The 27,873-nt window shown below is 44.5% G+C and overlaps 2 protein-coding genes across 9 annotated transcripts in view; one reads left to right on the top strand and one right to left on the bottom strand.

The window, feature by feature from the left end:
- Positions 1-26,637, top strand: part of ETFA (electron transfer flavoprotein subunit alpha) — a 27,397-nt gene extending 760 nt beyond the window's left edge. Inside the window, exons 2-12 of one of the 2 annotated variants that reach the window (XM_042824139.1) lie at positions 5,243-5,401; positions 7,265-7,346; positions 7,443-7,525; positions 9,122-9,221; positions 10,271-10,381; positions 12,162-12,263; positions 13,247-13,315; positions 14,004-14,086; positions 21,923-21,988; positions 25,528-25,608; positions 26,426-26,637. In XM_042824139.1, coding sequence (XP_042680073.1) covers positions 5,243-5,401; positions 7,265-7,346; positions 7,443-7,525; positions 9,122-9,221; positions 10,271-10,381; positions 12,162-12,263; positions 13,247-13,315; positions 14,004-14,086; positions 21,923-21,988; positions 25,528-25,608; positions 26,426-26,464 — 975 coding nt within the window. In that variant the 3' untranslated portion in view covers positions 26,465-26,637. Of the gene's footprint in view, positions 1-5,242; positions 5,402-7,264; positions 7,347-7,442; positions 7,526-9,121; positions 9,222-10,270; positions 10,382-12,161; positions 12,264-13,246; positions 13,316-14,003; positions 14,087-21,922; positions 21,989-25,527; positions 26,171-26,425 lie in introns of those variants that run through there. The other variant, XM_042824138.1, reaches the window with a different exon arrangement.
- TMEM266 (transmembrane protein 266) overlaps positions 22,266-27,873 on the bottom strand; it is a 107,328-nt gene continuing 101,720 nt past the window's right edge. For all 7 annotated transcript variants that reach the window (XM_042824131.1, XM_042824130.1, XM_042824129.1 and 4 more), the window contains one exon: positions 22,266-27,873. In XM_042824131.1, coding sequence (XP_042680065.1) covers positions 27,287-27,873 — 587 coding nt within the window. In that variant the 3' untranslated portion in view covers positions 22,266-27,286.

The following is a 27,873-nucleotide window of genomic DNA, read 5'->3' as shown; positions in this document are numbered from 1 at the left end:
GGACAAGGGGAATGGTCTTAAACTGAGACACGGTGGTTTAGGTTGGATATGAGGAGGAAGTTTTTCACACAGAGGGTGGTGAGGCAGTGGAACAGGTTGCCCAAGGAGGCTGTGGATGCCCCATCCCTGCAGGCATTCAAGGCCAGGCTGGATGTGGCTCTGGGCAGCCTGGGCTGCTGGTTGGTGACCTGCACACAGCAGGGGGTTGGATCTACGCAATCATTGAGGCCTGTAAAGTATAAGCAGTAAGAAGAGGTCGGAGCTGCATATCTTCATGAAAAGAGGACTGAGAGGTACAGGTCCACAAGTACAGGAATAATTGGTGCAGATGTGGGAGTGAGCCATTTCAGTGGTAGGTGCAAATAAAGTTATATTAGTGGGCTTAAATTACAAGACAGAGTGTTGGGAAGAGCAAAGATAGCCATTAAGAAATCATTTCTAATAGAAAGCATGGTAGTTTTTTGGAATATCTTGCCCAAGAGTCATTGTGCTGATGGCAACCTAGATGTGTGTTGGAACTGTCATAGATTCAGCTGCTTATTGCATGGGCTACTGAAATGTAATGTTCAGCTTGTAATGATATTAAACTGTGGTGATCAGAATTGTCCTGAGGTCACACATTTCTATCTCTATAAAATAGCAGATCATGTATTCCCCTAAAATTCTTTATTATTATTATTTTTTTTTACCACGTAAACAAGTATTTGTCCCTTCAGTCTCTTTTCCTCTTCCTCGTAGGACATCACACAGCACTTTAAGGCCATCACCTTCTAAATCTGTACCCAGTTTTCATTCAGCCTGTGCAGGTAGGCCTTACAAGGGCAAGCAAGCAGTGTTAGTCTTGGCTGCTTAAAGACTGAAGTGAATTGATCACCCTCGCTCCATGCTCACTCAAAAAAGATTGACAGTGAAGGGCGCTGTGGCTCTCCATTTAAGAACACCATTTCACAGTATTTTAGGGGGTGGTGACCCAGTTTTCACTGCTGCTGAGTCTTTTGGTTTCTCTTCACTCATTCAGAGCTCGCAACTCCCTGCTATTTCTGAAAACAGCGCGTTTTATTTCATACCCATATGTATGTGTGTATGTGCGTATATTGTGATGAACATGTGGGTTTTTAGTTTTGTTTTTGGCTTGAGGGACTTCAGATAAATGGATTTAATAGCCTGGAACGCTGCAACAAATGATGACCTTGCAGGAGAAGTGCTGGGTTGCATTTGAAGGTTGTGAGAATACTTTGCATCTGTCCTTCAGTTGGCACTGGTGGCTCAGACAGGTTGCTGCCTTTTTTAGCGAGGTCGTTTATCTTGAGTTTACTTTCAGTAGATTTGTCTGTATTTACAGACAGCTTTGCTTTGAGTTTTATTAACAATCTGTGTGGGGTGCATCTGGGAAAACTTCTTCACTACGTCTTTCTTTTGCTGCTTCAATTCCTTTGCAGTCACGTCTTGATTATTCTTGATTCCTAAATAAATTGTTAAGTATTTTCTTAATTTCTTTTGGTGTTCTCTGTTGCAGTTGCAGCTTCTTTTCAGCTTAGGTGACTTCAGTGATATTTTTCCAGTTAGTGTTTCCTGGAGTTCAGTAGCTGTGTCTCAGACCTCTCCTGCTGCCAGGTGGTTACAGAAGCTCTACAAGTATAAACTTTATTGCCAGGTCTCCCCGATTGTATTGAGCTTGCCAAATATGTATATATGAATTTATTTAAGCTTTTCAGCCATGAGAGTGTCTTTTAATTGAATTAAGCATTATTTTGTTGTACGGGAATGCAGCCACCCCAAACCTTTGCCTCGAGTCTATTTTTAGGATTCTTTTCCTTCCAGTGCTAATGGGCCTGTATGAGATACCCAATTCCTATTAAGCAATTTTAGAGTGCTATTCTCTGGCCAGTTTGCTCTTACAGCTAAGAAGATGTTGTCTGTAGATTGACTATGGGCAGTTCAGTGTTGGCTGCAGAGGCAGTTGAGTCACCAATCCTACTAAACAGTAAGGAAAGATAGTAAGGAAACACCCTTGTCTGTGATTTTTTTTTTTTTTTTTTTTGTGGTTAGTACATGTATTTTATAGTATATAAGCACTAAACTTGTATTTAAGAAGTGCTGGACCTCTATGCACTGTATGGGTGATCTGAAAGTCCAACATGCATTTGATTTTCATTAGCATTGCTGTGAGCAGGCTGCAGAGCTTTTGGCGTGGTTCTGCACCACAGCCTTATCTCTAAAATGGAGAAATATGGATTTGAAGGCTGGGCTGTTTGGTGGATAAAGAGTTGGTTGAGTGGTTCCAGCAGAGGGTTGGCAGTGGCTCCCAGGTGGAGGCTGGTGATGAAGGGTGTCCCCCAGTGTTCTATCTTAAGTTGGGTGCTCTTCATCATCTTCATAAATGATGTAGAAATGGGATCGAGTGCACGCACAGTGAGTTTGCTGATGGCATCGAGCTGAGTGTGCAGTTGATACGACAGAAGGAAGGGAAGCCATCTAGAGAGTCCTGGAAAGGCTTGAAAAGTGGAACCTAATGAGGTATAACAAGGCCAACTGCAAGGTGTTGCGCTTGGGTCGGGTCAATCTCAGGTAGGAACACAGGCTGGGAGAAGAATTCATTGAGAGCAGCAATGTCCTTAAGTGGGTCCTGGGCACGAGCCAGCAGCGTGCTCCTGCAGCCTGGAAGGCCGACGGTGTGCTAGGCTGCATCAACAGAGGGGTGGCAGCAGGGAGAGGGAGGGGATTCTCTTCCTCTGCTCTGCCCTTATGAGGTTCCATCTGGAGTTCTGTGTCCAGGTCTGGGACCACAGTGCAGGAGGGATGTGGAGCTGTTGGAGTGGGTCCAGAGGAGGGCTACAGAGATGATCAGAGGGCTGGAGCACCTCTCCTGTGAGGAAAGGTTGAGGGAGCTGGGCTTGTTTAGCTTGGAGAAGAGAAGGCTCCAGGGAGACCTCATGGTGGCCTTCCAGCACTTGAACGGAGCTTACAAGCAGAAGGGGCACTGACTTTTTACATGGTCTGAGGGTGATAGGACAGGGGGAATGGCTTTGAAGTAAAGAAGGGTAGATGTAATATACTGGGAAGACATTTGTTACTCAGAGGGTGATGAGGCAATGGAACAGGCTGTCCAGAGAGCTGGAGGTGCCAAGAACAGGTTGGGTCGGATCCTGGGCAGCCTGGTGTAGGGGGTGGCAACTGCTCACAGCTGGGGGTTGGAACTGGCTAATCTTTAAGATTCTCTCCAAGCTCAGCTGTTCTGTATTCTGTGATCACCTGTGCAAATTAAATGAGCACTGAGTGGGTGTGTGGCTTGTAGGCTTTAGGCATGGGTTTGTCTGTGCACGTGTAGCAGGTGTGTGCTGGATCTCTAACGTTTGGCTGGGACAGGAGCAGTGAGGAGTCCTGGTTGTTTGCACCAAGTCTGGAATTCCTGTGATTATATTTAAGGTTTTTGTATTCTGCTTGGAAATCACTGCTGGGTTTCTCAAGTGGGAAGCAGAAAGATGCCTTGGTGTAACTTGAGTAGATGATGGATTCACTGAATCCTTTGGTACCCTGCAAGTGACTGGCGTGGTGTACCCTGCACGCTTGTTTGGATTAATCTCACCATCTGGAAGCCAGAGGCCAGGTTTGCTCTACACTAAGTGGAGGAGGGAGGGAGCTGAGAACTCCAGACGTTTTTCCTTCATAGGTGTTTATTTGAGTGCAGGCTGAATCACTGTCTGGAGTTGCCCACAGAAAGGATGTGTGGATGTTTCCACTGTAGAGGGAGCATAGGTGCATAGTGTCCATCTGTGTCCAAATAAATTCCTGTCATGTGGTTACTGCCCTGTTCTTCATGGTAAACTGGTGTGCTTGTGAGAAGGCACTTGATTGCCCAGGTCTGTAGGATGTTTAATTGTAATTTGTTGTGACGTGACTGTAAGTTGTTGAAAAAGTGAGCTATTTGCCACAAAAACACGGAGTTATTCTTCAAACGGTGACCAGATCTCGTATCTTTTATTGCAAATGATGTATAAAATAGAATCAGAAATATGCTGGTCTGTATTGGCCATAAATGTTTTGTTTTTGTAAATCTGGCAATTGGCTTCAAGTGTTCTTAGAATCTTTAATCCTAACAAGCAGCCTTAAGTGTAGGAGATGAAATGCAGAGTACTTTTACAAGAATCCTTATTGTTAAAAAAAAAAAAAAAAAAAAAAAAAAAAAAAGACTAATTATGGTCTTTATTCTTTGGAAAGGTACCTTTTTATTTATATCTTTATCGTCCCAAGGAAGTCCTTGGGTTTGCTTTCTCTTTGTGAAGTCTGTTGTGCTGATGATATACACCTTGCCTGGCTGAAGTCCATGGCCACGTTTCAGCTCTCAGGTTTTCTGAAGCTTTATTTTCTGCTTTAAATGCTTGGTGTGCACGTATTTGTTGTGAGTGGAAGTGCCCTTAGAAAATAAGTTAGAAGTAGTGCCGTCAGTCTTCAGTTTTTGCTAGCATTTATCTCCCTGCCTTTTCACTACCTCGGTGTTAGTCTGGGCAGTGAAAAGGATCAATGAAGCACCCTTTTATTGTGGTGGTAGCTGAGTGGTCAGTAGCATCTTATGTTGTGAAGGCAAACACATTATCTACAGCTGAACCTGGTGCTGTTCAGCAGGCTTTATTAATATGTTTGTTTTTAGACTGGGAGCCTTTGATGCTTATTGCTATCCTGCTACTACTACCTCCAGTTCTGTTGTTGCAGATAACTGATTACAACAGTGAGTTCTCTGGAAAGATTTTGGCTAAAACATATGGGGAAATAAATCAGTAAGATAAGTAACTACTGCTTACTCTTGGTTTCCTGGGGTCTTAAACTCAGTTGTCTAATCCTCTTGTGGGTTTCAGTCTGCAGCCACGAACTATCGTCATGTTATGCTCACACTGAATTCTGTTCACTCTTTATGTATTTCAGTTGATCAACTGAGCTTCAATGTGTCTTACTGTGGCTTTCTTCTTAAGGCTGTTCAGTATTTTCCTGTGAAGGTTTTAGTTGAAAAGCTGCATGTTGTAGCTGTGCTGAAGTCAACCAAGTTTGTACATTCCTTGTAATTATTAACTAGTACTGAAATATTCTGCCTACCTCATAGAAATGATGTAGATTTAGCCTGTTTTGTTTGACAGCAGCAGCTGTCGATCAGCATGGCCGATAGCTTTCTGTAGAGCATTGAATGCTCCCAGGAATATTTCATTTATTTAAATGCAAAGTACTCAACTTTCTCTTTCTCTCTTCGAAGGCATCCCTGCTGCACCAGTTTCAGAGGCTTCAGAGTACGTTGGTCATAGCAGAACACAACAATGAGACTCTTACACCCATTACGCTCAATGCAGTCACTGCAGCAAAACGTCTCGGAGGCGAAGTTTCCTGTTTGGTTGCTGGGACCAGTTGTGACAAGGTGGGAAATCCTGTTTTCATTTGAATGAATTAATGAATGCGGTGGAATTCTATGTGGTAGCATCTCGGCTAGCTTGAAAAATAATCTGGTGAAAAGGAGCTGTGCCATGAATTGCTAATCTACAGGAAATGTGCTGCACTTGAGCTGCTTCTCTTCTGAAGTGGAAATGTGGGTATTGTTTTAATTTCACAAGGAGGAATATCAGAATAGGCTGTTACAAGTTAAGCAAGCATGTTTTTGTAAGACTGTAGGACAATTAACTCTTAAAACTGTTCTCCTGTAAAGTTTGAAAGGTAAATAATGCAGTGCTGGGAACCTGGGAGAAAAAACCTTGCACTGTGCAAGGAGAGATCAGCAGAAATGAAAGGGCACAATGTCAGGTGAGGCTTCGGAGTGTCTGCCTTTCAGTGGTCACTGCTGGTAGCAAGAGTGTCTGCAATCACTCTGTGGATAATCCAATCTGTATTCGCTGCTGTGTTGTCAGTCTGATTTTTGTGAAGTGCAAAATCTGGGGACAGTGTACCTGTAGTTTGTGAGAGGCACTCTTACCCCAGCATGATGTAGTCTGACATGAACAAGAACAATAAGAACAACTGTGCCTAATTTTTTAATATCAGGCTATTGCTTAGGAACTGTGATTCTGAAAGGGCCATATGCTGTCTTGTGCAGGAGGCACAGTCACAGCAGTTAATTCACAGGTGACTGAACAAACCTTACTCACTGCTGCAGACTGATTCTAAACTGAGACTCAGGTGCTCAAGGTTGAGACTGGAGACATACTTACCTGGATCAGTTAAAAATAAAACAGTAGCAACAGCGAAAAGAAGCCTGATTTGTCTGTCTGTGGATTTCCTTCTTCTTTTATTTATTTATTTATTTATTTATTTAGTGCTTGGATAATAGAACAGTGATTGGGAATGCTTTGTTTGTTTGGGGTTCAGTACCAAAGCATGTGGTGTCTGTTTGGCAATGTCCATCTTGCTGGGGGAAAAGTTCTTCACAGAAAATGAAATTGATTGGTTTTTTTAAGCTTTGTAAGAATCTGTGTCAGTAGGACAAAGGAGCCAGTTACTCAGATATCCCATAACAGCTGCTACAGAATATTTGTTTGTATCCCCTTGTTAAATTTTAAGGCTAAAGCTGATTCTCAGCAAACTTAGTAAAACTGCATTTGTTCGGTGGTGATGCATGTGGCCTCCAGACATTGCTGTCAGTCTTTTCTCTGATCTGTAACAGCCCTTTCATCATTTAAACTTCACTTCTGCAAATACAAAGGACAAAATTGCATAAAGATAGCATTGGAAATAGACATCACATCAGTAGGCAGTCAGCTGCAGAGGACTGCTGCTGAAATTTGGGCAAAGATTGTAATAACATTGCTGTTCTTATTTGCTTGCTGTGCCTCTGCAAGTAGATACTGACTGACGTAGAAAGAATATAGGATTGTTGTCTTTGATTATGTTAAAATGCTTAGTAATTATCTTGGAGTGAGACAATTATTGGCTATTATCATAAAACACGAGATGGCTGTGTAGTCTCTTGTACTGGGCAATCTGTGCTAGGTTTGCTTTACTCTGTAGTTCTCTTATTGCCAGGATTGGTTTGCAGTGCCCTGTAAGGCGCTGTGCTGTGCGTCAGAAGATCTGCAGCTCATTCTGTAAGGTTTGTGCTAACTCCTACACGATGTGCTTTTGTGTTTCACTTTGAACTAATATAGAGGGCGAGCAGTTTGCGTTAGGGACTAATTAGGAGCTCTCTCCTGCTGTCTGTCTGTGATGCTTGCCACTGTGGAGCTCTGAGTTTGGCTGAAGCCTCCGTGTGCTCTTGTAATGCAAACTAATAACGATTGGTTTGTAATCACAGGTAGCACAAGAGCTCAGCAAGGTGCAGGGTGTTGCAAAAGTGCTTGTGGCTCAGCACGACCTATTCAAGGGATTTCTAGCAGGTGAGACTGATTCTTTCTTATCTGTTGACCGAAGAAGCAGTATTGGGATTTGTGACTGATGATAAAATAGTTGTAAACTTGTATTTTTATTCTCAGAGGAGCTGACTCCCTTGGTTTTGGAAACTCAGAAACAATTTAAATACACTCACATTTGTGCTGGAGCATCTGCCTTTGGGAAGGTGAGTAAATCAAAATGCATCAAACAATTCTTGCAGGACAGAGAGGCATTTTTGTATGTGTGCCTGAGAGAGGGTCTGCAGGTCAGCCCTGGACAATTCAGAGTGTCCTAAAAACGTGACAGCAGTGCACTGAAGAAGCCAGTAGCTGCTTCTGAGTTCTCTTATGGGCTGATTTGAGCTAAGGGGCAGTGGAGGGGCTCAGTAGTAGTAGCCAGCTAATTGTATGTGCGTAAGGCAAAGTGTATAAAATGTGTAAGAACACAGAATACTTAAAGGTATCTGAAAGCCTTATGAAAATGCAGTAATTGGGGATGAAAACCTGGTAAACTGTTTTTGGTGACTTTTGTTTCACTTCTAGTATTATTAGGATTGTTATGTAGTTTTCATGTTGAAATGAAAGCGTGCAGACCTGTTGGCAGCAAACTCTTTTGGGGGAGGAATTGCATCTGTGATGTAGGTCTTTAGATTGAAATGTCTGTAAATATATATAGATAATACAGATCCAAGATCTAGCCAAGTTGTTTTGTGAAGAAAATCTGATTTTTCAGAACTTTTTAACAAGTACATACTTAAAAATGTGCTTAGATGTGTGGAGAGCCCCAGTGCTGACAGTCAGGTAATGTTGTGGTGCAGCTGAATTAGAGAAAAAAGGACATTCTGGAAATGTTGCCAACGTGGAATGAATGATGACATCAGCCTTCCTTCTATTTTTACTTCCAATCAATATCAATCCATATAATTGTAATTTTGCTAAGAGAAAAATCCTTACATGCCCCAAGTCTTAGTCATTCCATTTTTCATTTATTTGTGATCTGCAGTGCCTCGGTTAATATCTTGCTTTAAAGCTTATGCTCCCATCATCAAGTAGTGCTTTACTGGAGGAGTCAAGCAGTGACTGTTGTCATGGCTGTGAGTAAAGATGACCGAGCAGGGCTCTGTGGTGTGCCAGGTTAGCAGAGGGAGGGAGAGAGAGAGCAAGTTAAGCTCTTGCTGTCCTTAATTTCTCAATGCCTTCTGCTGCTCTTTTTATCCTTTTCCCCATGCCCTGTGGTTCTAAATAATTCTCTAGAGCTAATTTCAGAATAAGGGGATATGTATTCTAACAGTAATTTTTAAATAGTAAATTTTTGGCTTTTTTTGGGTAGGAGAGTAATGTTTTCCTCCTGCTGTTGTCTCTGATAAATGGCTTCCAAGATACTTTTTGTTTTCTTTTTTTTGTTGTAAGAACTCAGCCATCCATAATTGTCAATTTTCCGAGTAAATCGCATCTGTATTCAGTTCTAAATTATTGAAGCAAACGAGCCTCCTAATTTAAGATATTCAATTAGGGGGTTACTTACTGTAAGGATCATAACATTTCTAATGTTATTACAGTGCTGGGTTCTTATTTGGCTGCTAAAGCTGTGTAGTCCTGCAGTCGTGTTACAGTCGTATGTGCCTTCTTAGTCACAGGCAGCAATCTGTGAGCTTAAGATCAGGTCAGCAAACGTTCCTCTATTTAATATGTGCATTTCACCTTATGTCCTTTGCATTTTCTCACGTGCAGTGTGCAGATACCAGCATTTACGTTGCTGACTTTTAATCTTTGACTTGTAGAATCTTATTCCCAGAGTGGCTGCGAAGCTGGATGTTGCTCCTGTTTCTGACATCATTGAGATCAAATCACCCAACACTTTTGTGAGAACTATCTATGCAGGTAAGCAGTCACAACAGCTGTGTGGTGCTCATGCAATGAAGTACTTAATCCTGGTAACTTCTTACAGTCCAGCTGTTAGAACATTGGGATATTTTAGGAATGTTCACCTTACAGTCTAAATTGCTTAAAAATCCAACGTGGTGCTCTTTGAGAATCCGAGCACTGGTAACTTTGGTGCTGTAGGGTTTTAGATGGAAACCAGCTCCTTCACTTTAATTAGTAGAATTCAATCTCCTTTATACATACTCAGTTTCTTTGTTTAATGTATTTCTGATTTGATTTTGTAAAACATAAAACATTAAGTTAATTGTCTGACATTATTTAATATGACTTCCATTAGCTCTGATTTGAGCTGCCACGGGGTTGTTTTCTCTAATTATGAAGACATTGCACTGATTACTTATAATATTTAATTGATGTAATTTGTAATTCTTTTATCAGCCTTTTTTTTTTTTTTTTTGTAACTCTGTTCTGCCCCTCTGGTTTAATTCAGAGATGGACTCCTGAGCTTGTGTTTCTTAATGCTACTGTACCACCTACACCAAGGTGGTATTTTGAGTTACACTATCAGCTTGTGGTTGCGTGTTGTTTTTTAGCTGCTTTTCAGTAATTGGCAGTTTCAGGATGATTTTGTTTATTAACACCTGGTGTTGTAGCACTTTTTGAGTTTAGTTTTTAGCCTGTGGAAATAAGTACCTTATGCAGTCTGACAGAAAACACGATCAAAGTCATACCACGGTATAACGGATTATTATTATTACAGATCTCTCTTTATGCTTAAGAACAGTGGTTTCAAAGGTGTGTTTTCCCTTATGACATGTAAAAACGCTTGCAAGGGGGTGATTTAAATGTGCTGACTGCCTTAAAAATGAAGCAATTTTTGTCATACTGCAGAAACATGGAGTTCAAAGTCGATCAGAACACTGGAAATGAACAGCTTAAAGAGTGCCTGGGTTCCCAGTTCTCATCATCTAAAAGTTTTATTTTTGGCAGGAACTTTGTGTCATGTGTGTGATGTCTTCTGTAAAAACATGATTGTTCTTCACTAGGAAATGTTCTTTGCACCGTCCAGTGTGATGAAGCAGTTAAAGTGTTTTCTGTACGGGGGACATCTTTTGAGGCTGCGCCAACGAGCGGCGGCAGCGCCAGTGTGGAGAAAGGTGAGCATTTGTCCTTGTGTTTTGTCACTTAGAGTTAGGTTCTATTTTGCAGGCTGATGTTTGTCAGAGCAGATTGGTAGTAATTTAATAATCTTAGCCTTTTCCTTTTAAATATTGGTACTTGGTTGTTGTTATCTGGTAGGGGAAGATACGAGTTGTCATTTCACTGCTTTCTCTTCACCCAGAAGCAGATTCTGCGCAGATTATTTGTGCCTGTTTCACTCGCTGCCTGAACCTCATCCGTAGCAATCTTGGAGCTAGTCCTTATTTGAAGTTAGAGCTGTTTGAATAGCTGGGTTGGTTTTTCACAGCACAAGTTGCTGGCAGTCCACAGCTTTGGTTTGATCGGTCGTATTTCAGTTGAGATAGTTCATTATGGCACTGAGTAAATTAGTGGTAGTTGAAATTGGATTGAGAACACTCCATCATCGTTTTATATCAGTTTCAGTGGTTATTTTAATGAAATCTCTGTAGCTTGGATTGTAGAGAAATCCATGGTCTCAGGGTCATGAAATTGTTTAGGTTGGAAAGGACCTCTGGGGACCCCTCTGCTCAGGCAGGGACACTGGAGCAGGTTCTCCAGGGCTGCGTCCAACTGGGTTTTGAATACCTCCACAGGTGGAAACTGGCAGCAGCTGCTCTGGGCTTCCCGTCCCAGGGTTTGATCACTTCTGCTGTTTTTCACTGTGGGCCCTTTTATGACAGTGCTGTAAGTCCACCAGAAGCAATCTCTAGTAACGTGCTGTGTGTCCCATACATCACCTTTGCAGTCCTCACCTCTGTCTGGGAGCCATGAGTGCATTGCCAGAACCATCGTGTATTTCCTGACTTGCGCAGAAGTTGGTAGACATGCTGCTTGAGATCTGACATTGGCATATTGTCCTGTCTTTGCACTGTTTGCAAGGGCTGCTCCAAAAGTAATGCCTTCTGTTTGATCCACAACATCAGTGGTGGATTTTGGTGGTATGGCAGCAGAGGTTGTACCTTCCCACCAGTAAACAAAACTCCATTATGTTTTGTTGCCATGTGGCAGCTGGCAGCAGAGGGGCACTCTGACAGAGCAGCTCCTGACATGGAAGTGCGTGTGAAGCAAACGGGTGGAACTGAATTCATCCATGTGGAAAAAGTGGCATCCATTGATGCTTGCTGAATGGTTTTGGAGACCAGACAGTGGATGTGAGCACGGTGAGGAGTGGGTGGTGTGTTCCAGCAGTGGCAACAGTGACAGTGGGTTGCCTCTGCTGGTGCAGGTTTTCACGAGTGCAGCATAAAGGCTCTTGTTCAGTGCTGGTGAAAGGACACAACTAATGGTGCTGAGAATGGTGTGCTGAGAAAAAGACTTCTGTAGCTGACAATTTGCTCTATCAAATAATGTTATCATGCTCTTTGTAGCTGCTGTAGTTTTCAAGGAAATGAACAAGAGGCATTACTTTTGGAGCAACCTATGTAGTTGGTTTGATTGCCTGTCTTTTAAAAGATCCATGGTTATTATGTTGGGTTGATACCAGTATGTTGCTTATAGAGCAGACCTTCATTTAGTGCAATCTGATGTACATAAAACTTCATAGAACAGTCTTGCACTGCAGGATAAATAACCACAGGTAATAGGGGAGGCTTGTAGCTCAGAGTCACAGAGCAACTATTCATGGTAATTAAAATCTTGTGGCAGAGCTGGCTCCACAGTGAACTTGTGCATGAAGTTTAAACTGAAATTTGGAAGGTTGAAAGCCCGTGCTTTATCCTTTTTCTTGTGGATCCTTTTTCAACCTGCTTAAAACAGTGACCCCTCCAGCACCTGTTGGTCTGTCGGAATGGATTGAGCAGAAGCTGTCAAAAAGTGACCGGCCTGAGCTTACGAGTGCAAGAGTGGTTGTATCAGGTGGTAAGTAGTGTGCTTTTGTGCATTTCTGTGATGCTACAGCTCAACTAAATGATAGGACAGGGGGGAATGGTTTTAAACTGAGACAGAGGAGGTTTAGGTTGGATGTTAGAAAGAAGTTTTTCACCCAGAGGGTGGTGAGGCACTGGAACAGGTTGCCCAAGGAGGCTGTGGATGCCCCATCATTCAAAGCCAGGCTGGATGTGGCTCTGGACAGCCTGGGCTGCTGGTTGGCGACCTGCACACAGCAGGGGGTTGGAACCAAATGGGCATTCATGGCCCTGTTCAACCCAGGCCATCCTGTGATTCTGTAGGAAAACACTGACTTGGTACATTTTTTGAAATAGGACATAGGAGACAGTGGGGAGACACCCAACATCTGTGTATCATGAAGTGGCAGAACAGAGAAGTTTGCTATATGCTAATAGGCATTTTAAGATCATTGCCATAATTGGTGAGCCTCTCTAAAATGACAGAGTGAAGTGTTTTTAGATGAAAGTTTGTTTGATTTAAAATTAATCCAAATCATTGCAGGCAGGCCAAACATGATATAATGATTTTAATAATTTTAAAAGCTGTTATTTTTGTATTCTGCTCTTCGGGTTTAAATCTTTTGTTGGTTTGGTCTTTGTGCATACAGAAAGATAATAAAAGCCTTTAGTTATCCTACTGCAGAGTTTTATGCCTAAAGCCAGCAGGGGGAGCACGAAAATCCTGTCTTCCTAATTTCAAAGGAGGAGCTTGATGATGCTAATAAACAGTGGGAGTGGTGTTGGTTTGTATATGTAATATTTATTACAAAGAAAAAAGCTAAATCTCACAATGTCAAATACTATTTAATTCTGTATCCAAAGATAACCAGTGCAAACATATCCTTGTGCCTTTGCAAGTGTAGATAATAAAACAGAACGTTTATATGTGTAACAAAAAATCCTAGAGCATATTGTACTCTTTCTTCATCTTATTTTTGTTTTTTAACTTTTAAGGAAGAGGCTTAAAGAGTGGTGAAAATTTTAAGTTGCTCTATGATCTTGCGGACCAATTGAATGCTGCAGGTAAAGTCACCCCCCCTTTTCAGATACTGCTTTACAGAATCACAGTTCTTATGGTTTGAGTGGTTCTTCTTGCCACGTTTTTCAGCAAAATATTCTACCAAAGGCTGGGGGGGAGGAGGAGCTGCTTGTGCTAAGGTTTTGACTGCATTAGCCTTAGATTTTACACTTAGTAATCAGTAGAATTTTTACATGAGTGGCTTTGTTTTCTAATTGTTGGCTTCACTGATTAAATATCTGTGTGGTGCTCTTGAGTTCAGTTGGATATTTTGCTTTACTGGCTCTGACTTCTGAACTTGGTGTAAGCGATATAAGATGGCACATGTGTTCTATTAAAACTTGCTGGAACGTTATGGGAAGGCATATATGGGAAAATCCTCTTTTGACAAAGCAACAAGAAAAAATAATGGAAATATGCCAGACTGAAATCCTCACTTTTAAATATATGGCCTTTTGGTGCTGGGAGTAAGGATTTCCTGTTGCTTATGAAGTGCATTAGCATTTAGTATTTGGAAGTTTCTGCCAGTGTTATGGAGAGGGATTACTTTAAGAGCTCTTTAGAGGGAGCTTTCTAAATATGTGCCCTTAATGTGTGGGACTCTTCAGTAAAATACATGTGCTTTTATGGTGGTATGAATTTGAGTTGCTAATATTTTAAAAGAAAACATTGGAAATATTTTCTTTCAACTAGTTGGAGCTTCCCGTGCAGCTGTAGATGCTGGCTTTGTTCCTAATGACATGCAAGTTGGACAGACGGGTAAAATAGTAGCACCAGTAAGTATGGAAATAGAGCTCATAAGAGAACTGCGGTGTTTGCTGGTATACATGTTCCTTCAAAGCAATGAACTAAGTCTCTGCTGAACCTAACAGGAAAACCTTTGTGTGTCTGGCATGGTACTGTCACATAAACGTGCATTTGCAAGAACTGCAGCAGCAAGCTGTGATGTAAATCTCCACTTTAGTCCAATTAGAAGTTTCCTGCGGACAGTTTGGATAGAGGTTTTGCAAGCTGGATTTTCGTTATAGTGGCCTATGTTAATCTTTTTTTTTTAGTTTTCTGACTGCCATCATTGATGAGTCAAAAGGTGTCGTTGCCTGCATAAACTTGAAATTGTGTTGATGTGTGGTGAGGTCTCTAGAAGACCTTTTTACAGATAGTTTAGATGATGGCTTCATTTTTAAGTTTTGATAACTATAACTTCATTGTTGCATTACATTCTAAGCAAAATTTTTGTACGAGATAAAAACACGAGGCACTTGAGACAGAAGTAGTCTGCAAGTTGGCTGCTGTGTAGTGGGATCAGGAGAAGCATACTCCAGTAAGTGTCTTAATTTTGGAGAACAACCTGCAGGAATTCTTTCCTGCTGTGCATCCAGAGATGATGGGGGAGTGGTTTCTGTCCCCATGTGTCTTTCTGGGTCAGTGGAGGGAAGAGGTGGCTTGCTCTCCTGTAGAAGTCTGAGACGCTCTTTTTGGTCCTTACGAGCCAGTGAAACGTGGAGAAATTGATATACAGATAAAACACACTTGAGCATTTGTAAAACAGGAAGGTGCAAATGGAGCTCATCTCTGTGTGTGATAGAATGTATGTTAGCATGTCCTGAAATGAAATGTTGAGTGGCCAGCAACGTGGGCCCATGTGGATATCAGATGCATGTGCTGAGCTGTATAACCTAGTAAGCGTGCAGTCCTTCAGTAAGCAGTTATCTCTCGAGTGTTTATGGCAGCAGAAGGCTCTAATGAGCAACTTCTTACTTGTTCGTGGTTTAGTAAGACCATGTCAAACCAAACTATGGCTATTATTTTTCCACTAATACATCAGACAAGATAGAGCTGCACTTGGAAATCTTGAAGACAGGAATTTGGGCTTCCTGCAGTCTGCTGTCAGTTCTTCCTGCCGGGTTTTCTCGGTCAGGGTACTTTGTGCCTCTCAGCTCTTCTGTCTTGAAATGTGAATGGGAATTCTTGTTTTTTTAGTTAAGTCCTCGTCAAGGTGGAGTCCTGCTGATGATAGCCCTGCTGAAGGGCTAAATGGAGACATTTCTAGGCACGCTAGGTGATAAAGCTGTGAATCTGTATGATATCCAACTTCAGAAAAAAAACCAAGGCAAACAGGATCTGAAGAACAGATGTAAAACATAAGAGTTAAGGAAAGCATAAAAGTTTGTGGTTTGTTTGCATTTTGTTTTCTTCCAAAATCTTGGTAGCTGTGATATCAGTGTCTGTGGAGCTGTACCTGTTACATATACAACCCTAACTCTTCTTTCTGATGTTTTTCTTTGGGTATTGAATGTAGAATCCATAGCATCACAGAATCACCAAGGTTGGAACCCACAGGATCACCCAGTCCAACCATCCACCCATCACCAATAGCTCTCACTAAACCATATCCCTCAACACAATGTCCAAACGTTCCTTGAACACCTCATTTCAGGCTGTTATCCTCTGGACTTCGGAATTATCTTCTGCTCTCTGGAAGTGCATCCTTCTAGTTTAATCTCTTCGGAGTTCTAAGTCAGCATCCTTTCAGGGTTCAGCTCTCTGTCTGCTTCAGCTTTCCTTACAGGTATCCTAGCTGGTAGTGAGGAAGATGTGGCCACACCATTCTTTCACAATTATTAGAGTAAAGGTGTCCATCCAGGGTTAGCCATTGGTGGCCACGGCTGGAAGGCCTGACCTTCACTGTCCCAGGTTTTTGGCAAGGAGGGTGCAGTGCAGAGGAGCCACCCAGCCAGCGAGAGATCCATTCAGTTAGGTGTTCACTGGCAGTTGTTACTTTCAAAGCTGAGCACAGCATACTGTTCCAGCAAGGGGTAACAAGAAACTGAGATGGAAAAATTGGGAAGGCAGGAGTGAGGAAATGTGTGATGTAGTAATAATTGACACCAGATGAGATGGCTAGAAGTGTGGTGTGATGGCACAGAATGCAGCTGCCCTTGGTCATTGATGTGCTGAGAAATCTCAGGTGAGGGAGGCACATGGGAATTCAGCATCAGTGCAGTTCTGGTGTGATCACTGGGAGAGAACTTGCTGACCTCCTCAGCTTCGGTGCTTGTGCTTCAGCTTCATACCAGAGGCTCTCTTTGGTCATTATAAATTGCAGGAGCATCGAAAGGGTGGTAGATTTACAACTTAGTGTGTTAGGTAGAAAATGTTGGAGTCGGATGGGATGGAACAGAAAAGCAGAATAACAAGGAGCACTTCCTGGCAGTGAGATGCACGAAGCCTCAGAGTGGTCTTCCGCAGAGCAGTGGAAATCCTCATGTTCCACTTCTCTTACAAAGTGGTGGGATGCTTTCTGAGCTCATGTATGCTCCAGCATCTTAGAAGGCAGTCCTCTTCTGTACAAGGAGTGGCTTTTTAGCAGTTGGTGGTCGTCATCTTGCTTTGGGAGTAGCTGGAAAGGGGAAGGCAGCATCACATCATTGACATTATTGTATTTCTTACTTTTTGGTTGCTTCGCCACCAAATACGAAGTAGTTCACCTAGCCAGGTTCTGTGGCTTTTTTATTGCTTGGTCTGATGTTATTGCTTAGTAGGTAGCTACAGACTGCTTGCACTGAAACTGAAGCAAGGTGTGTTTTATTCCAGTATTTAACTTCATTTTTGGTCTCTGACTCTTACATAAAGTCTCTAACAAAAGAGTGAACAAATTCATTCTTAGAGAATGTAAGAAGTGTAACCCTTGTCATCTTGCTGGTACTGACTTCTCCTTGCTTCGGTGACAGGATGTTCAGTACTTCCTAATTTGGTGCACACAGAAGTGTCTGCATTCAGATGGGTGATACGTTGTTTAGTTTCGTGCACCTTCAGCTGGCTGCTTTGTGGGGCCGTGCTGTTTGTGCATTACATTTGTGTGTCATGAATGGTCCAGCAGGTGCACATTTGGTTGTGTAATGGCTGGGCTGTGGGTAGTGAGCAGGTGGAAAGAACATGGGGAACACTGACAGGGCTTGGGAAGTTGTAGGAATATCTCATAATTCACTAGTGTTGAAAAGTAGCTTTATAGTGGCAAACTTTGTATGCAGCTGGGACTGAATTTACAGACTACCTTTCTCTGACTTGCTAAAAAGCCAGGGATTGACAGCCCCTTTCATCCTGCATTATCCAGTGTAGCTTTTAACTCCAAGGAAACTATGTTCACAAATTGATGCACTGCTCCTTGGGGGTTGGTGCAGAAACATTAAATTGTACTAAAATATTCATATGTGAGTGCATTTAGCTGAAAGCAATTGATGTGCTTTTCCCTCGAGAGCAAGAAGAAATTGCTGTATGGCCCTGCACTCCAGCAGACACCCTAACCACGCTTAAGAGTAATTACACAGCTTGTCTCATCAGAGGCACTTGCAGAGAGGAGGAGGCTGTAGCTGGGGTGCAGCTTAGTAACGTGCCCCTCTTGGATGGGGCATATTGGACAGCATTGCTGCTGAGTGCAGGATGTTGTTTGATGTACAGTGTGATATCAGAACCTGTGTCGAGCTAGCTCACGTTTTATTCCAGTTACATATGGAATTACAAAAAAATAATTGTGTGTGATTACATAAAATTACGTTTTATTTGGTTAATAGCTTGCAGTTGGAAGGAATCTCATGTATGAAGCAGTTCTTATAATGGCTTCTAATTCCTTTGTGCTTTCACTCTGGCAAAAGAAATAAAATGAGCTGCCTTTAGAAAGAGGACGTGTGCCTAAGGAGTTTATCAGAGTGGCTTGTTTAGATGCGTGCCACTGATAGGGTTATCAGCTGATGCACACTGAAGGTTTTCAGTGTAATTCAAAGGTTGACATAAAAAGCTATAGCAGCTGAGAGCCTTCTTGCAGTGTAACCACCTCCTCTTGTGCTGCACCTGTGAAAGATGTGCTGTTGTACCCTACAGCATTCAAAATCACTGTAGGTTGCAGCTAAAAACTGTGCTTGTCATTCTCCTACACAAATGTAGCCCCAGCAGCCTCGAGGCAGCCTAAGGTGTTCTAAAATATTAGCATCAGTAAAAGTGAAGTAATGTTATATGCCACCAGAAATGGGAATTAGGATGGCTAAATGGTTAACATGCACTGCCTCTCCCTATAAGATATGCTGGGGTCATGTTTGTGAGAGTTTGTGGAAGGAAAAAAAGCCACAGAACTATGCTAGATTAATAATTAATATGGCAAGTGAGAGAAGTTGGGTTCTCGATTTGGAATCTTGCCTTTGATATAGGCGAGACCTTTCAGGCCCTGCCTCCCAGTAGTGCCCTGTGGGATGCTGTGTGGCAAGACACAGCCAAGCACTGCTGCTGTGTGCAGGTTTGCTGGCAGAATCAGCTTTGTCTGGAGCTCTCGTGAGAAGCTTAAGGGTATGTTGTGTGCTGATGCTCCTGCCTTCGTGCTGTCTTGGTACTGACACAAGAAGCCTTTTCTGCAGCAGCATGTATTTAGTGTAGGTATTTCCTGGTTGTACTTCTCACCTTCTGCTCCATATGTTTCTGAGCTCTTTGGTCTGTTCAACTTCCTGGCTGCTTGCTTTCCACTTCTGCACAGTGAAAGATTCGTGGTGTGACACTGACATATTTGCAGTAAATACTTTCTATGTGACATTAAGTTACTGTGAGGGAAGATAGTTCTCTCTGATGGCACGTCCCTGTCCCACCAAAACTATGCTCTCTCCCTTTTTTCCTCTTAAATTACTATTAAAGCTTCATCTCAGACAGTGCAGGGAGCCCTTTGGTGCGGTGTCTGCTTGCTGTGTTGTTTTCCTTGTGCAGCACAGCGCTGGCAGCAGTGAGAGCCTGCCCATGTGCAAGCACCAGGGAGTGCAGAAATGCCTCTCTACTCACTAGACTTTGGCATAAGTGCCTCTAATTGCTGGCTGCAGATCAATCACCTGACAGCAGTAATTAGAGCAGCTTCCAGGGCTCTGAAGAGCAGGAATGTGAAGCTGGTGTAAAGCCATCTTTGTTGGCACCTGAGAGATGTGATGCAGAGCTTTGTTCCCTGGCCTGTGTGCCCATAGATGAGCCCTGAAGAGCTGAGATCTTCTCCCAGACCTCGCGTGCCCTCTGCTGCAATGGCCACGTGCTGCTAATTGGAGTCGTGCTGCTAATTGGAGTCCTGCTGCCCTGTGGCTGCTCCGTGGCACTGCTCTGCTCTCCACCTTCCTCCCTCTTTATAGTGCCTGGGACAGTGAGCACTACCACAGCAGAAGTGCTAGGACTCAGCTAAAGCCAGGATGGAGGTCAGTGATTTCAGGGGAAGCATCAAAACAAGGGGGTTACCCTGAGAGGGACTGAAAGAGATCAGAATTTTGGAGGCCTTCTTGACCTCTCCATATGTGTAATTGATTTTTTTTTTCCTTGGAGGGATCTGAGCAGTCTCAAATCCTTATCATTCAGGTCTCATTTTTCCTTTTAATAAGTAGTAGAATAAATTTAAATCAAGACTTAAGCCATCACATCTGTTGTGCAGCCTTGGCCTGCTGCTGGCAGCATACTGTCACGTGTTACCTGTGTGAAAGCATTACTGAGGTGTTCCACCATTGGTGCTGCAAGGCATTGAGCAACCAGTTGTTTTGGCTGGAGAGCCAAGAGCTCATAACCTAGAAGGGCACGGCTTAGAGGCAGAATGAAGGCTTTTTAGATGAGCCCGGTAATTTAGAAATGTCTTTTTTTAATGAAGCATCCTTGTCTTTCCCAGATATTTTAGTCAAATATATACATAAGCATCTGGCTCCTGGTTAGCTGGATTCCTTCCAAGGACTGAACCTTATGATGTTAAACAGAGTGATACGAGTATCTGGCAGTCTGGATGACTGGCATTTAATGAATTGCTCTAAAAAAAAATCATATTACAGTAATGTGCTTTTGAAAAGAGCTTGTATTAAAGACTATATGATGTTACAGCGATTTCTTCTGTAACATCTGTTCTTTTATTTGGTATAATTAAAATATTGCATTCTTACCATGAGGTCTTACATGTACATATTGTATTACAGCGCAGCTGTGGGTAAAGTGAGTTGACCTCCAGTACCAATCTGTGCACTGAGCAGCAGTGGAGACTCAGAAATTGTTGAGTCTCTTCAGCAGCTGTGCTGCTTTTGTGCAGATACACAGACCAGATTCTGTGCTTCAGTTTCAAAGCAAACGGTTCTGATAGGAGATATTTTGTTCCTGCTGTCTGCCTCCCACTTAGCTGTTATGGGAGATCTCCTACGCTTTTCTGCACAAGCTGTTCTTCATTTGCCTGTCCCTGTTTAAAGGCGAATGCAGTAGGTGGAGTCTGTAGCTGTAGATGTGTCAGAAAGCAGTCATCTCTTCACTGCAGTTGATATGATGGCTATCAGCCTGTATGGAAAATGCAGGCTGCCTTCTCTCTGTGTTGGAACACCTTCGTTTGAGCCACTTCTGGAGTTGGTGACTGTCCTACAGCTGTGCTTCAGTCTGCTGTGTTAAAAGCTGCTTAACTGTAACGCACATCCTAAGCTGTGGAAGAACAAGGTCTCTTTTCTCCCATTTGCTCCCTCCGACTCCAAAGATCCTTCTTGGTTTAGGTCTGTGTGTTCTTAGATGCCAGCTAGCTGTGGTAGTGATGAAAAACAAATTCTCTTAAATGTTTTGTGTCTTCATAAGGACATATAAATACAGTGTTTGAATTGGTTTGACAGAGGATCCCCAGCTGGTTTTGTGTGCTCCAGTTGCCTCTTCTGTGACTGAGAGAGTGTGAGAAGTAATTCCTTTGTTTTTCTTCTGTAACGTCGGGCAGCTGAGTGCTGCAGGTCTGCGTGCTGCTTGGACTTGGGCTGCTGGAAGAGCTGCCACTGAGCTGAACATATGCATGGTTTTGGGTAGGCTACAGACAGGGTCATTTTCAGCCTAAGGGGAAAAACTACTTTCCTGCTGTGAATTAACGTCAATGCAGAGCAACTTGCTTATAAATCTTCACCTGTTTTAAGTTTCTTAGGAGATGCCAGGTTGGCAGTCGCAGAGCATAGCAATTTCCTGCCCGTGTGGTGCCTACCTGAGCACTTCTTTGCTCATCCACCACAGGAGCTGGTAGTGAATGGGGAGGGAGAAAAGCTTTAAGGCATGCATATGTTGGGGTTTGGACTGAGCAATAGAAACTGTCACTGCAAGTGGAAATTGTGGTAGCCCACTGCTGTGCCTGAAATGCTTTATCCTGCTGTACAGGAAACTTTCTGAAGGTGTGGGCACCTGAATCCCAGCTTTGTGTGTTCTGTCTTACCCTAACAGAGACACAGAGGCCTCAGACCAAAAAACCTCGTCTTTCTCTTCAGGAACTGCATTATCCCTTTGTAGGTTATGTTGCTCAGTACTTGTTTTGGCCGTCCCTGGGGTCATGAGTAGCACTGATTGCCCTCTGCTCTGTCTGAACAGTGCCCTACATTTGATGCAGGTCTCTGTTTTTTCCAGTCTGTCTTTGCTGGGTGCTCCTTTGGGATTCTCCTTTTACAACTGCATCCCAAAGTGGGAAAGGGAACCAATCACGAGCCACATTTAATATAGACAACCACTGTCATAGAAAAACTGCTCTGTGTAATTGATCCCGAGCAAGGCTTGTGAGAGCTGACCAAAACTGTCGTGAATTCTGACAATGTGTCCTTTTTGTTTTCTTTTAGGAACTCTATATTGCTGTGGGAATATCTGGAGCAATCCAACACTTGGCCGGGATGAAGGACAGCAAGGTATGTCAGAGCTGGGGGTGCTGGAAGAATTGTTGAGGAAGGAGGGGAGTTTATTCTTTGCTTCTCATCAGCACTTCAATAACTTCCCACTTTGTGCAGTGTTACGATTGTCATTTTGTCTGCTGCCTTAAAATGTGCCTCACTACGCCTTGCAAGTGAGGTTGTGGTGGAGCACCTAATGCAATACAGTGCTGCACTAAGCCTGAAGTATTAAGCAAGAGCTAATTCAGTTATGTATTAAAAGAACAGCAACAGAAGACACGCACACATGCCTGAATTCTATACAATAGATGCATTTGCATTTATTTCAGAGTATGACATATTAATTCATGCATAACAATGTGTAATTTGAATTATGAACTTACTATTCCATAAAGTAAAAGATGTCTCTGACATTCCTGCGTTTAGCTATTCAAATGGAAACCTACTGTAAAATGGCAGTCAAACTTTAAAAGGCTTAACTCATTAGTTGCTGAAGCAAATAATCTGCAACTGGCATTGCCAGTTTGGTCCACAGTGCAATGTTTGGAAAGAGTAGCAGAATTACTTGCTGCATCCCGCTGTCAGGTGCCAAACACTTCAAACCAAACCAAATAAAATGATAGCTGTCCTGCTTCCTGCTGAGGAATTGTAGAGAAAAAGGATTGATTTAGTTTTCTGCTTCCAGGGAACTTTTCAGAAGTTTTGCTGGGTTGGGGTTTGTCTTCTGGCAGCCAGGGATTGGAGTAGCTTGTAAAACCATCACAAGCAGAGGAAAAAAATGTGCAAAACCTTGCAGACAGATCCCTAAAATCCTCCTTTGTGTCTGAGCAGTGATAGACTGCAATGGGCTCACATGGCTGTATGTATCCTCACAAGCCAACCTGCGTGGTAAGGTGATCCATGCTGCTTCTTAGTTCTTTTTGCACATATTACTCAAATCAAATGTTTCTGGGGGGAAATGTGGGCGCAGCAGCCTTTTTTGGGTCTCACCCTTCTAAAATGGACGCAAGCTATTCTCACTTGTCTCCACAGTTGAGGAAGAAGCAGTCAAAATTGAGGATCATTGATGGTTGGAGCTGAAGGTCACTGCTGAGGAGAGAGATAAAGGTGTGGATAGTGGCACAGCAGCAGTGTGCTCTCAGTGGCCTTAGTGGAAATGGGGTCAGTGCAGCCTCCCCTGCTTGTTGCTGTGCAGCAACAGGGAGACGTGGGGGCAGAGCAGGAGCAGTGCTGTCACAGCCATCTCTGCAAAGCCTCTGCTCTTTTCGCCTTTCCAGCACCATGTTTGATATTTTGAGATGTTTTTATATCAAATAAGATAAAGTTTGTCAGTAGGAGAAACGTACTTAGGTTTATTTTCACCCAGAGATAACACTTTTTCTGTAGTAAACAAATAGGTGCATTCTGAACTTCAGTTTTGCTTCCGTGTGTTTGAAGTGGATCCTGCTTTCCTTTCAGCCTGAGTGCAGGTGTTGGAGTTGCTGAAAAGTTCCCATTTATACCAACAAAAGAGTTTTGCAGCCATGGAAACTGCCCCTGGATTTCCCCCATCCTCCCATTGGCACTGTGCACTCTCTGGCACTGTGAACTCGCACACTTCAGGATATGCTTTCCAAAGTGCTTTCTACTGAGCGAAGCGAGTCATTTTTGTCCTCTTACAGCAAGGTAGAAAATGCAGCTTTGGAGGAGGCCTGGCGAGTCCTTGCTGCTTTCCATACTTATTTCAGTTCCCTCCTGAGGTAGTTACAGCATCTTTTCTTTCTAAGAGATGTAACGTACGAAAGTTTGCTGTAATTGTTGCAAGCCAAGTGGTGCTTTTTCTTCTTAGGGTGGGAAGTCTGACTGCGGAGATGAGGTAGAGAACCAGATCTTACAAAAAGTCCCTTCAGCAAGAGGAGGCAGAGGAGGGCTGGGGCTGCCAACTGCAGCTGAAGGCAGATGCTTTTGGAGCAGTCGTTGCTACTTTGTTTTGGTCAGTGTGACGCAGCATTTCCCATTGAGGCTTCCAGGGCTGTGGGCCTGAAGGAGGAAGCGCAGGGAGCTGAGTCTGCAGGGTTGGTGGCTGGAGGCGTGCTGTGTGGTGAAGTGACAAGCTCTGAGAGTTGCAGTTCCTGCAAGCCTCTCCCTTGTGCCTGGTGAGGGCTGGGGCTTGGGGCCTGCTGCCTGCCCACAGCAGGGCTCACTGGGGGCGTACAGCTGTGTTCTCTGCTGTCTCAGCCAGTCTGTCCTGCCCGCTGCAGCCATGGGTGCGAGTCCTCGTGTCCCTGGGAGCAGCTCTGGGAACACATGGTGGGGCCTCAGAGCACGGCTTCAGTCTTTTGAATTAATATCCTATCACAAGCTGGGTTTTGCTTCCTGTGCTGTAGAGCCGTTAGCAAAGGCTTGCATTGGCAAAAGGAGTAACAGAAATAGAAAATGAGAAGCTTTGGGAGGAATGTGTTGGGCAGGTATACTGGCATCTTGCAGCTCTGTGCTCGTGAGCTGGCGAGAAGGCAGCAGCAGGGCGCTGCTGTAGGTACTGCCTTGTTGTGTAAACCATGTGGTTCTCCTTTACAGCAAGTCATGGGATACAAACGAGCTGTGAAGGAAGGAGGTTTCTGTAGGCTTAAAAACGCAGGATTTGTGAACTTTTATCTTTGAGTTATTGCCACCGATGTATGCTACTGAGCCATTAATTTTGTCAGGCAAGTACAGTCGGTGGAGGGAGCAAAGCATGTGAGAACCATGAACTGTGGCTACCTGGGAATGGCAGGTAGGTGTGCAGAGGAAATGTTGGTTAGAGCTGTCCTGGGGAATCTGTTGCCTCAAATCTGAGTGGAAGCAGTGAGGTGGAGAGGCAGTGGCAGAGTGCTGTGGTTTAGGCCAACGGGTGTTAGGATCGTTTTATGAGCTGTTGCTTATTTAGAATTTTTTTCCTCCTTCATGGAGTCTCCCCCATCCTGTTGGAGATTCAGCTTTGGACACCCACACTTATTTTGCTGGAAACTGTCACAGACATTTACGATGGGATTTACCTTTTATGAAAGAGTTCAAATTGGGGAAGGCGTTTTCTGGACTGCTGTGTTGGGATTTAGCTCACGTGCATTTTTCTGCTGTGTGACACAATAAATTACACGGCCTGCTGTAAGTACAGGGGCCTTTGGCACGGCTCTGTTACATTTATTTTAAGTAAGTGCTACCTCTGATTTATTTCTATAATGTTATGGCTTAAATATTGCAGGTAATCTGTTGTAGTTTTTTCTCCAGACTTTACTTTCTTCAAGGGGGGAGCACCCCTGTGTAAGGGATTTTTCAGGAATAGACTTTGCTGTTAGGACTGCATGGCTCAGTGTTGGAGACTTGGAGACCATGATGGTGGGCTTTCATGGGCGCTGGGGGTTGGGTTTGGTTTTGAAAGCAAAGCAGAATGGGAAGATATCTGTTAAATGCTGCAGTCTGTAACCTGCTGCCCCCAAAGCCAGGAGCAGTCAGCCTGTTTCCTCAGGTCAGGCCTGTCTCTGCCATCTGCTCCTCCATGATGATCACAGTGTTCACGCGGTGCTTTCCTCTTGTTGCAGACCATTGTTGCTATTAACAAGGATCCAGAAGCTCCAATTTTCCAAGTAGCAGACTACGGACTGGTGGCAGACTTATTTCAGGTGAGGCTCAGCTTTGGGCACGGGAGAGAGAAAGCTGTCAGATGTAATGACAGTTTAGGTAGGTAATAGAATCTAATGGGGTGCTTGCTTTGGTCTGTTTTGCACAAGAGTTGGCTTTACAACTTCATTATTTTCAGTCTCCAAACTCAGTCCCCACAGATGTTGAGAAGGGCGGGTTTCACATCAGCCTGCCTGTGTTCACATTTCCTGAATGTGAGGCATTCTGAGAACTGCACCTAGGTTCTGAAATGAGTTTTTGAGCTTCATAAAGTCTGAACGTACAGAGCTGGTGTTGTCTTCAGACTGCAGCAGTTCTCCTCCTGCGTGGGCTTGCTGCTTTACTGACACTGAGGCGCAGCTGGCAGTTTTCTGGCAAACTCACACGTGGGCTGGGCTGCCCACACGGCCGTACATGGCAGCGGTGTGAGCTCACAGCAGCTCCATGGAGGCATGGGCAGAAGCTGTGCCAGCACTTAATGCCATTCCTGAACTAATGCCTGTTGGCTCAGCGGTGAGCACGGGCCTTTGCGTTAGGCACAGACAAAGTCACATTCTGAAGAAACACCATGTAGACAATTTCCTTAATAAATTTTGTACGAATGCATTATTTCCACTTAATGGAAATGTAGCGCTCTTAAATAATTAAGAGGCTCTATTCAGCAGGAGGGAAGTGGGGAGTGCTGTGAGCTGGGGTGACCCACGGCCCCTGGAGTTGTGGGCAGGGGGCTGGCGTGTGATGGGGGGGTTGAGACCTCACATAAAAAACTTTGTGGGGGTGGAGGGGAAGCGGGTGCGACCCTGGCACTGGTGTTTGCAGGCAGTGCCTGAGATGACGGAGCTCCTGAAGAAGAAGTGAGCAACTGCAGTGGCTGCAGTTGGGCTGGGCAGTAATGACAGCACAACCCCAAGATTACTGGAGAGTACTGGTGTCAGTGTATGTTTGTGCTGGGCAGTGCTTGGTACGGGTGGAGGTGGGGACAGAGGTGGTATGAAGGAATAACAGTAATAAAGGATTGGAGTGGAAAGAGAGGTAACTGTGGGTTGTTTTTTGTTTCTTTTTGTGGATGGAAGGGGCTGGGACACCAAGTGGTGGGGGTACAGGGGAGGGTGAAGAAAAGCTATCAGGAACAGGAGTCAAGGCAGGAAAGGTAAGGGAAGGGAGAGGTTTAAGGTAAGAAAAGAGGGAAGAGGGATGGAAGACAGGAACAAGGGAGGCAGCAGTGGTTGTCAGTGTTTATTCCCAACCTCACTCCCCTCCCAGCTGTGCTCAGCCCCTGGGCAGAGGACATGGGGAGCTGGGAGGCCAGGCTTGGAGCAGGCTGGCCAGCAGCTCTGTCTGTCCCTGGACACTGTAGCTTGGTGCTGGTGGAAGGTCTGTGCACCTTGGGGCTAACCCCAGGCTGGTGGCAGGACACGGCCGTAAGTCTTTTCTCCCTGCCACTGGGCACTGCAGGTCCAATCCTGGTGGCTGAAGACAGGGGGAAGATCTCCCGTGCCTCAGAGGACACCATTGGTACCGGCTGGCCCAGAGCTGGTGGCAGGGCAGGCCTGCTGGGGGCCAGTTGGGTGGTGCGAGTCCAGCCCTGGGCTGGTGGCCATTGCAGGAGGTGCCATAGGTGGCCTCCGGTGCTGCTGCCTTACCCGTTGACCCAGCACAGTGAGCATGCCCCACAGCTCCTTAGGCCTCAGGTACCTTGCTCAGCCGTGGCTCGGGGGCTCCCAGGGCCCCATACTTGTCATCAATCACCGAGGGGCCCTGCGGAGAGTCTATGAGCGGCTTTAGCTGGAAGACCTCGAGGTTCTCCTGATTCCTGCGGTTGTAGACGCTGAGGCGGTGGCCGAGCTCAGGGCTGGCCCTCACTGAGCCCGCGGGGCTGGGCAGCTTCAGGTTGACAGGGTCCAGCCCCTTCTGCGCCAGGCGTGCCTCTTCAGAGAGGGAAGAGAGCAGCTCCTGGACCACGGCTTGTGCCACCCGCTGCTGGCTGGACACGAGGTCTGCGCGAGGGCTGGCGCCGGCCGCGTCCTCGCAGGCTGCGCTGCAGTCTGGGGAGGAGCCCAGCGTCTGGCTGCTCTCACTGCACGCCTGGGTGCCAGAGCTGACGGTGGAGCGGGAGGCGCTGCCCGAAGTGATGCTGGCCGACGTCCCGGTGCTGCTGAGCCGCATCGGCACCTCCACTGTGAAGAGGTCGGAGGAGATGTTGGGGCGATGGACGTCGATGGCGGCCGTGGTGACCACGCAGATGGCAGCCTCAGGAACACCGCTGT

Source organism: Centrocercus urophasianus, unplaced genomic scaffold (assembly GCF_019232065.1).
Source record: "Centrocercus urophasianus isolate 14NV4802_14NV808 unplaced genomic scaffold, USGS_Curo_1.0 seq_23, whole genome shotgun sequence".
Taxonomy (NCBI): domain Eukaryota; kingdom Metazoa; phylum Chordata; class Aves; order Galliformes; family Phasianidae; genus Centrocercus; species Centrocercus urophasianus.
The sequence above is the reverse complement of the archived record's forward strand: the minus strand, read 5'-3'. Positions and strand labels throughout refer to the sequence as shown.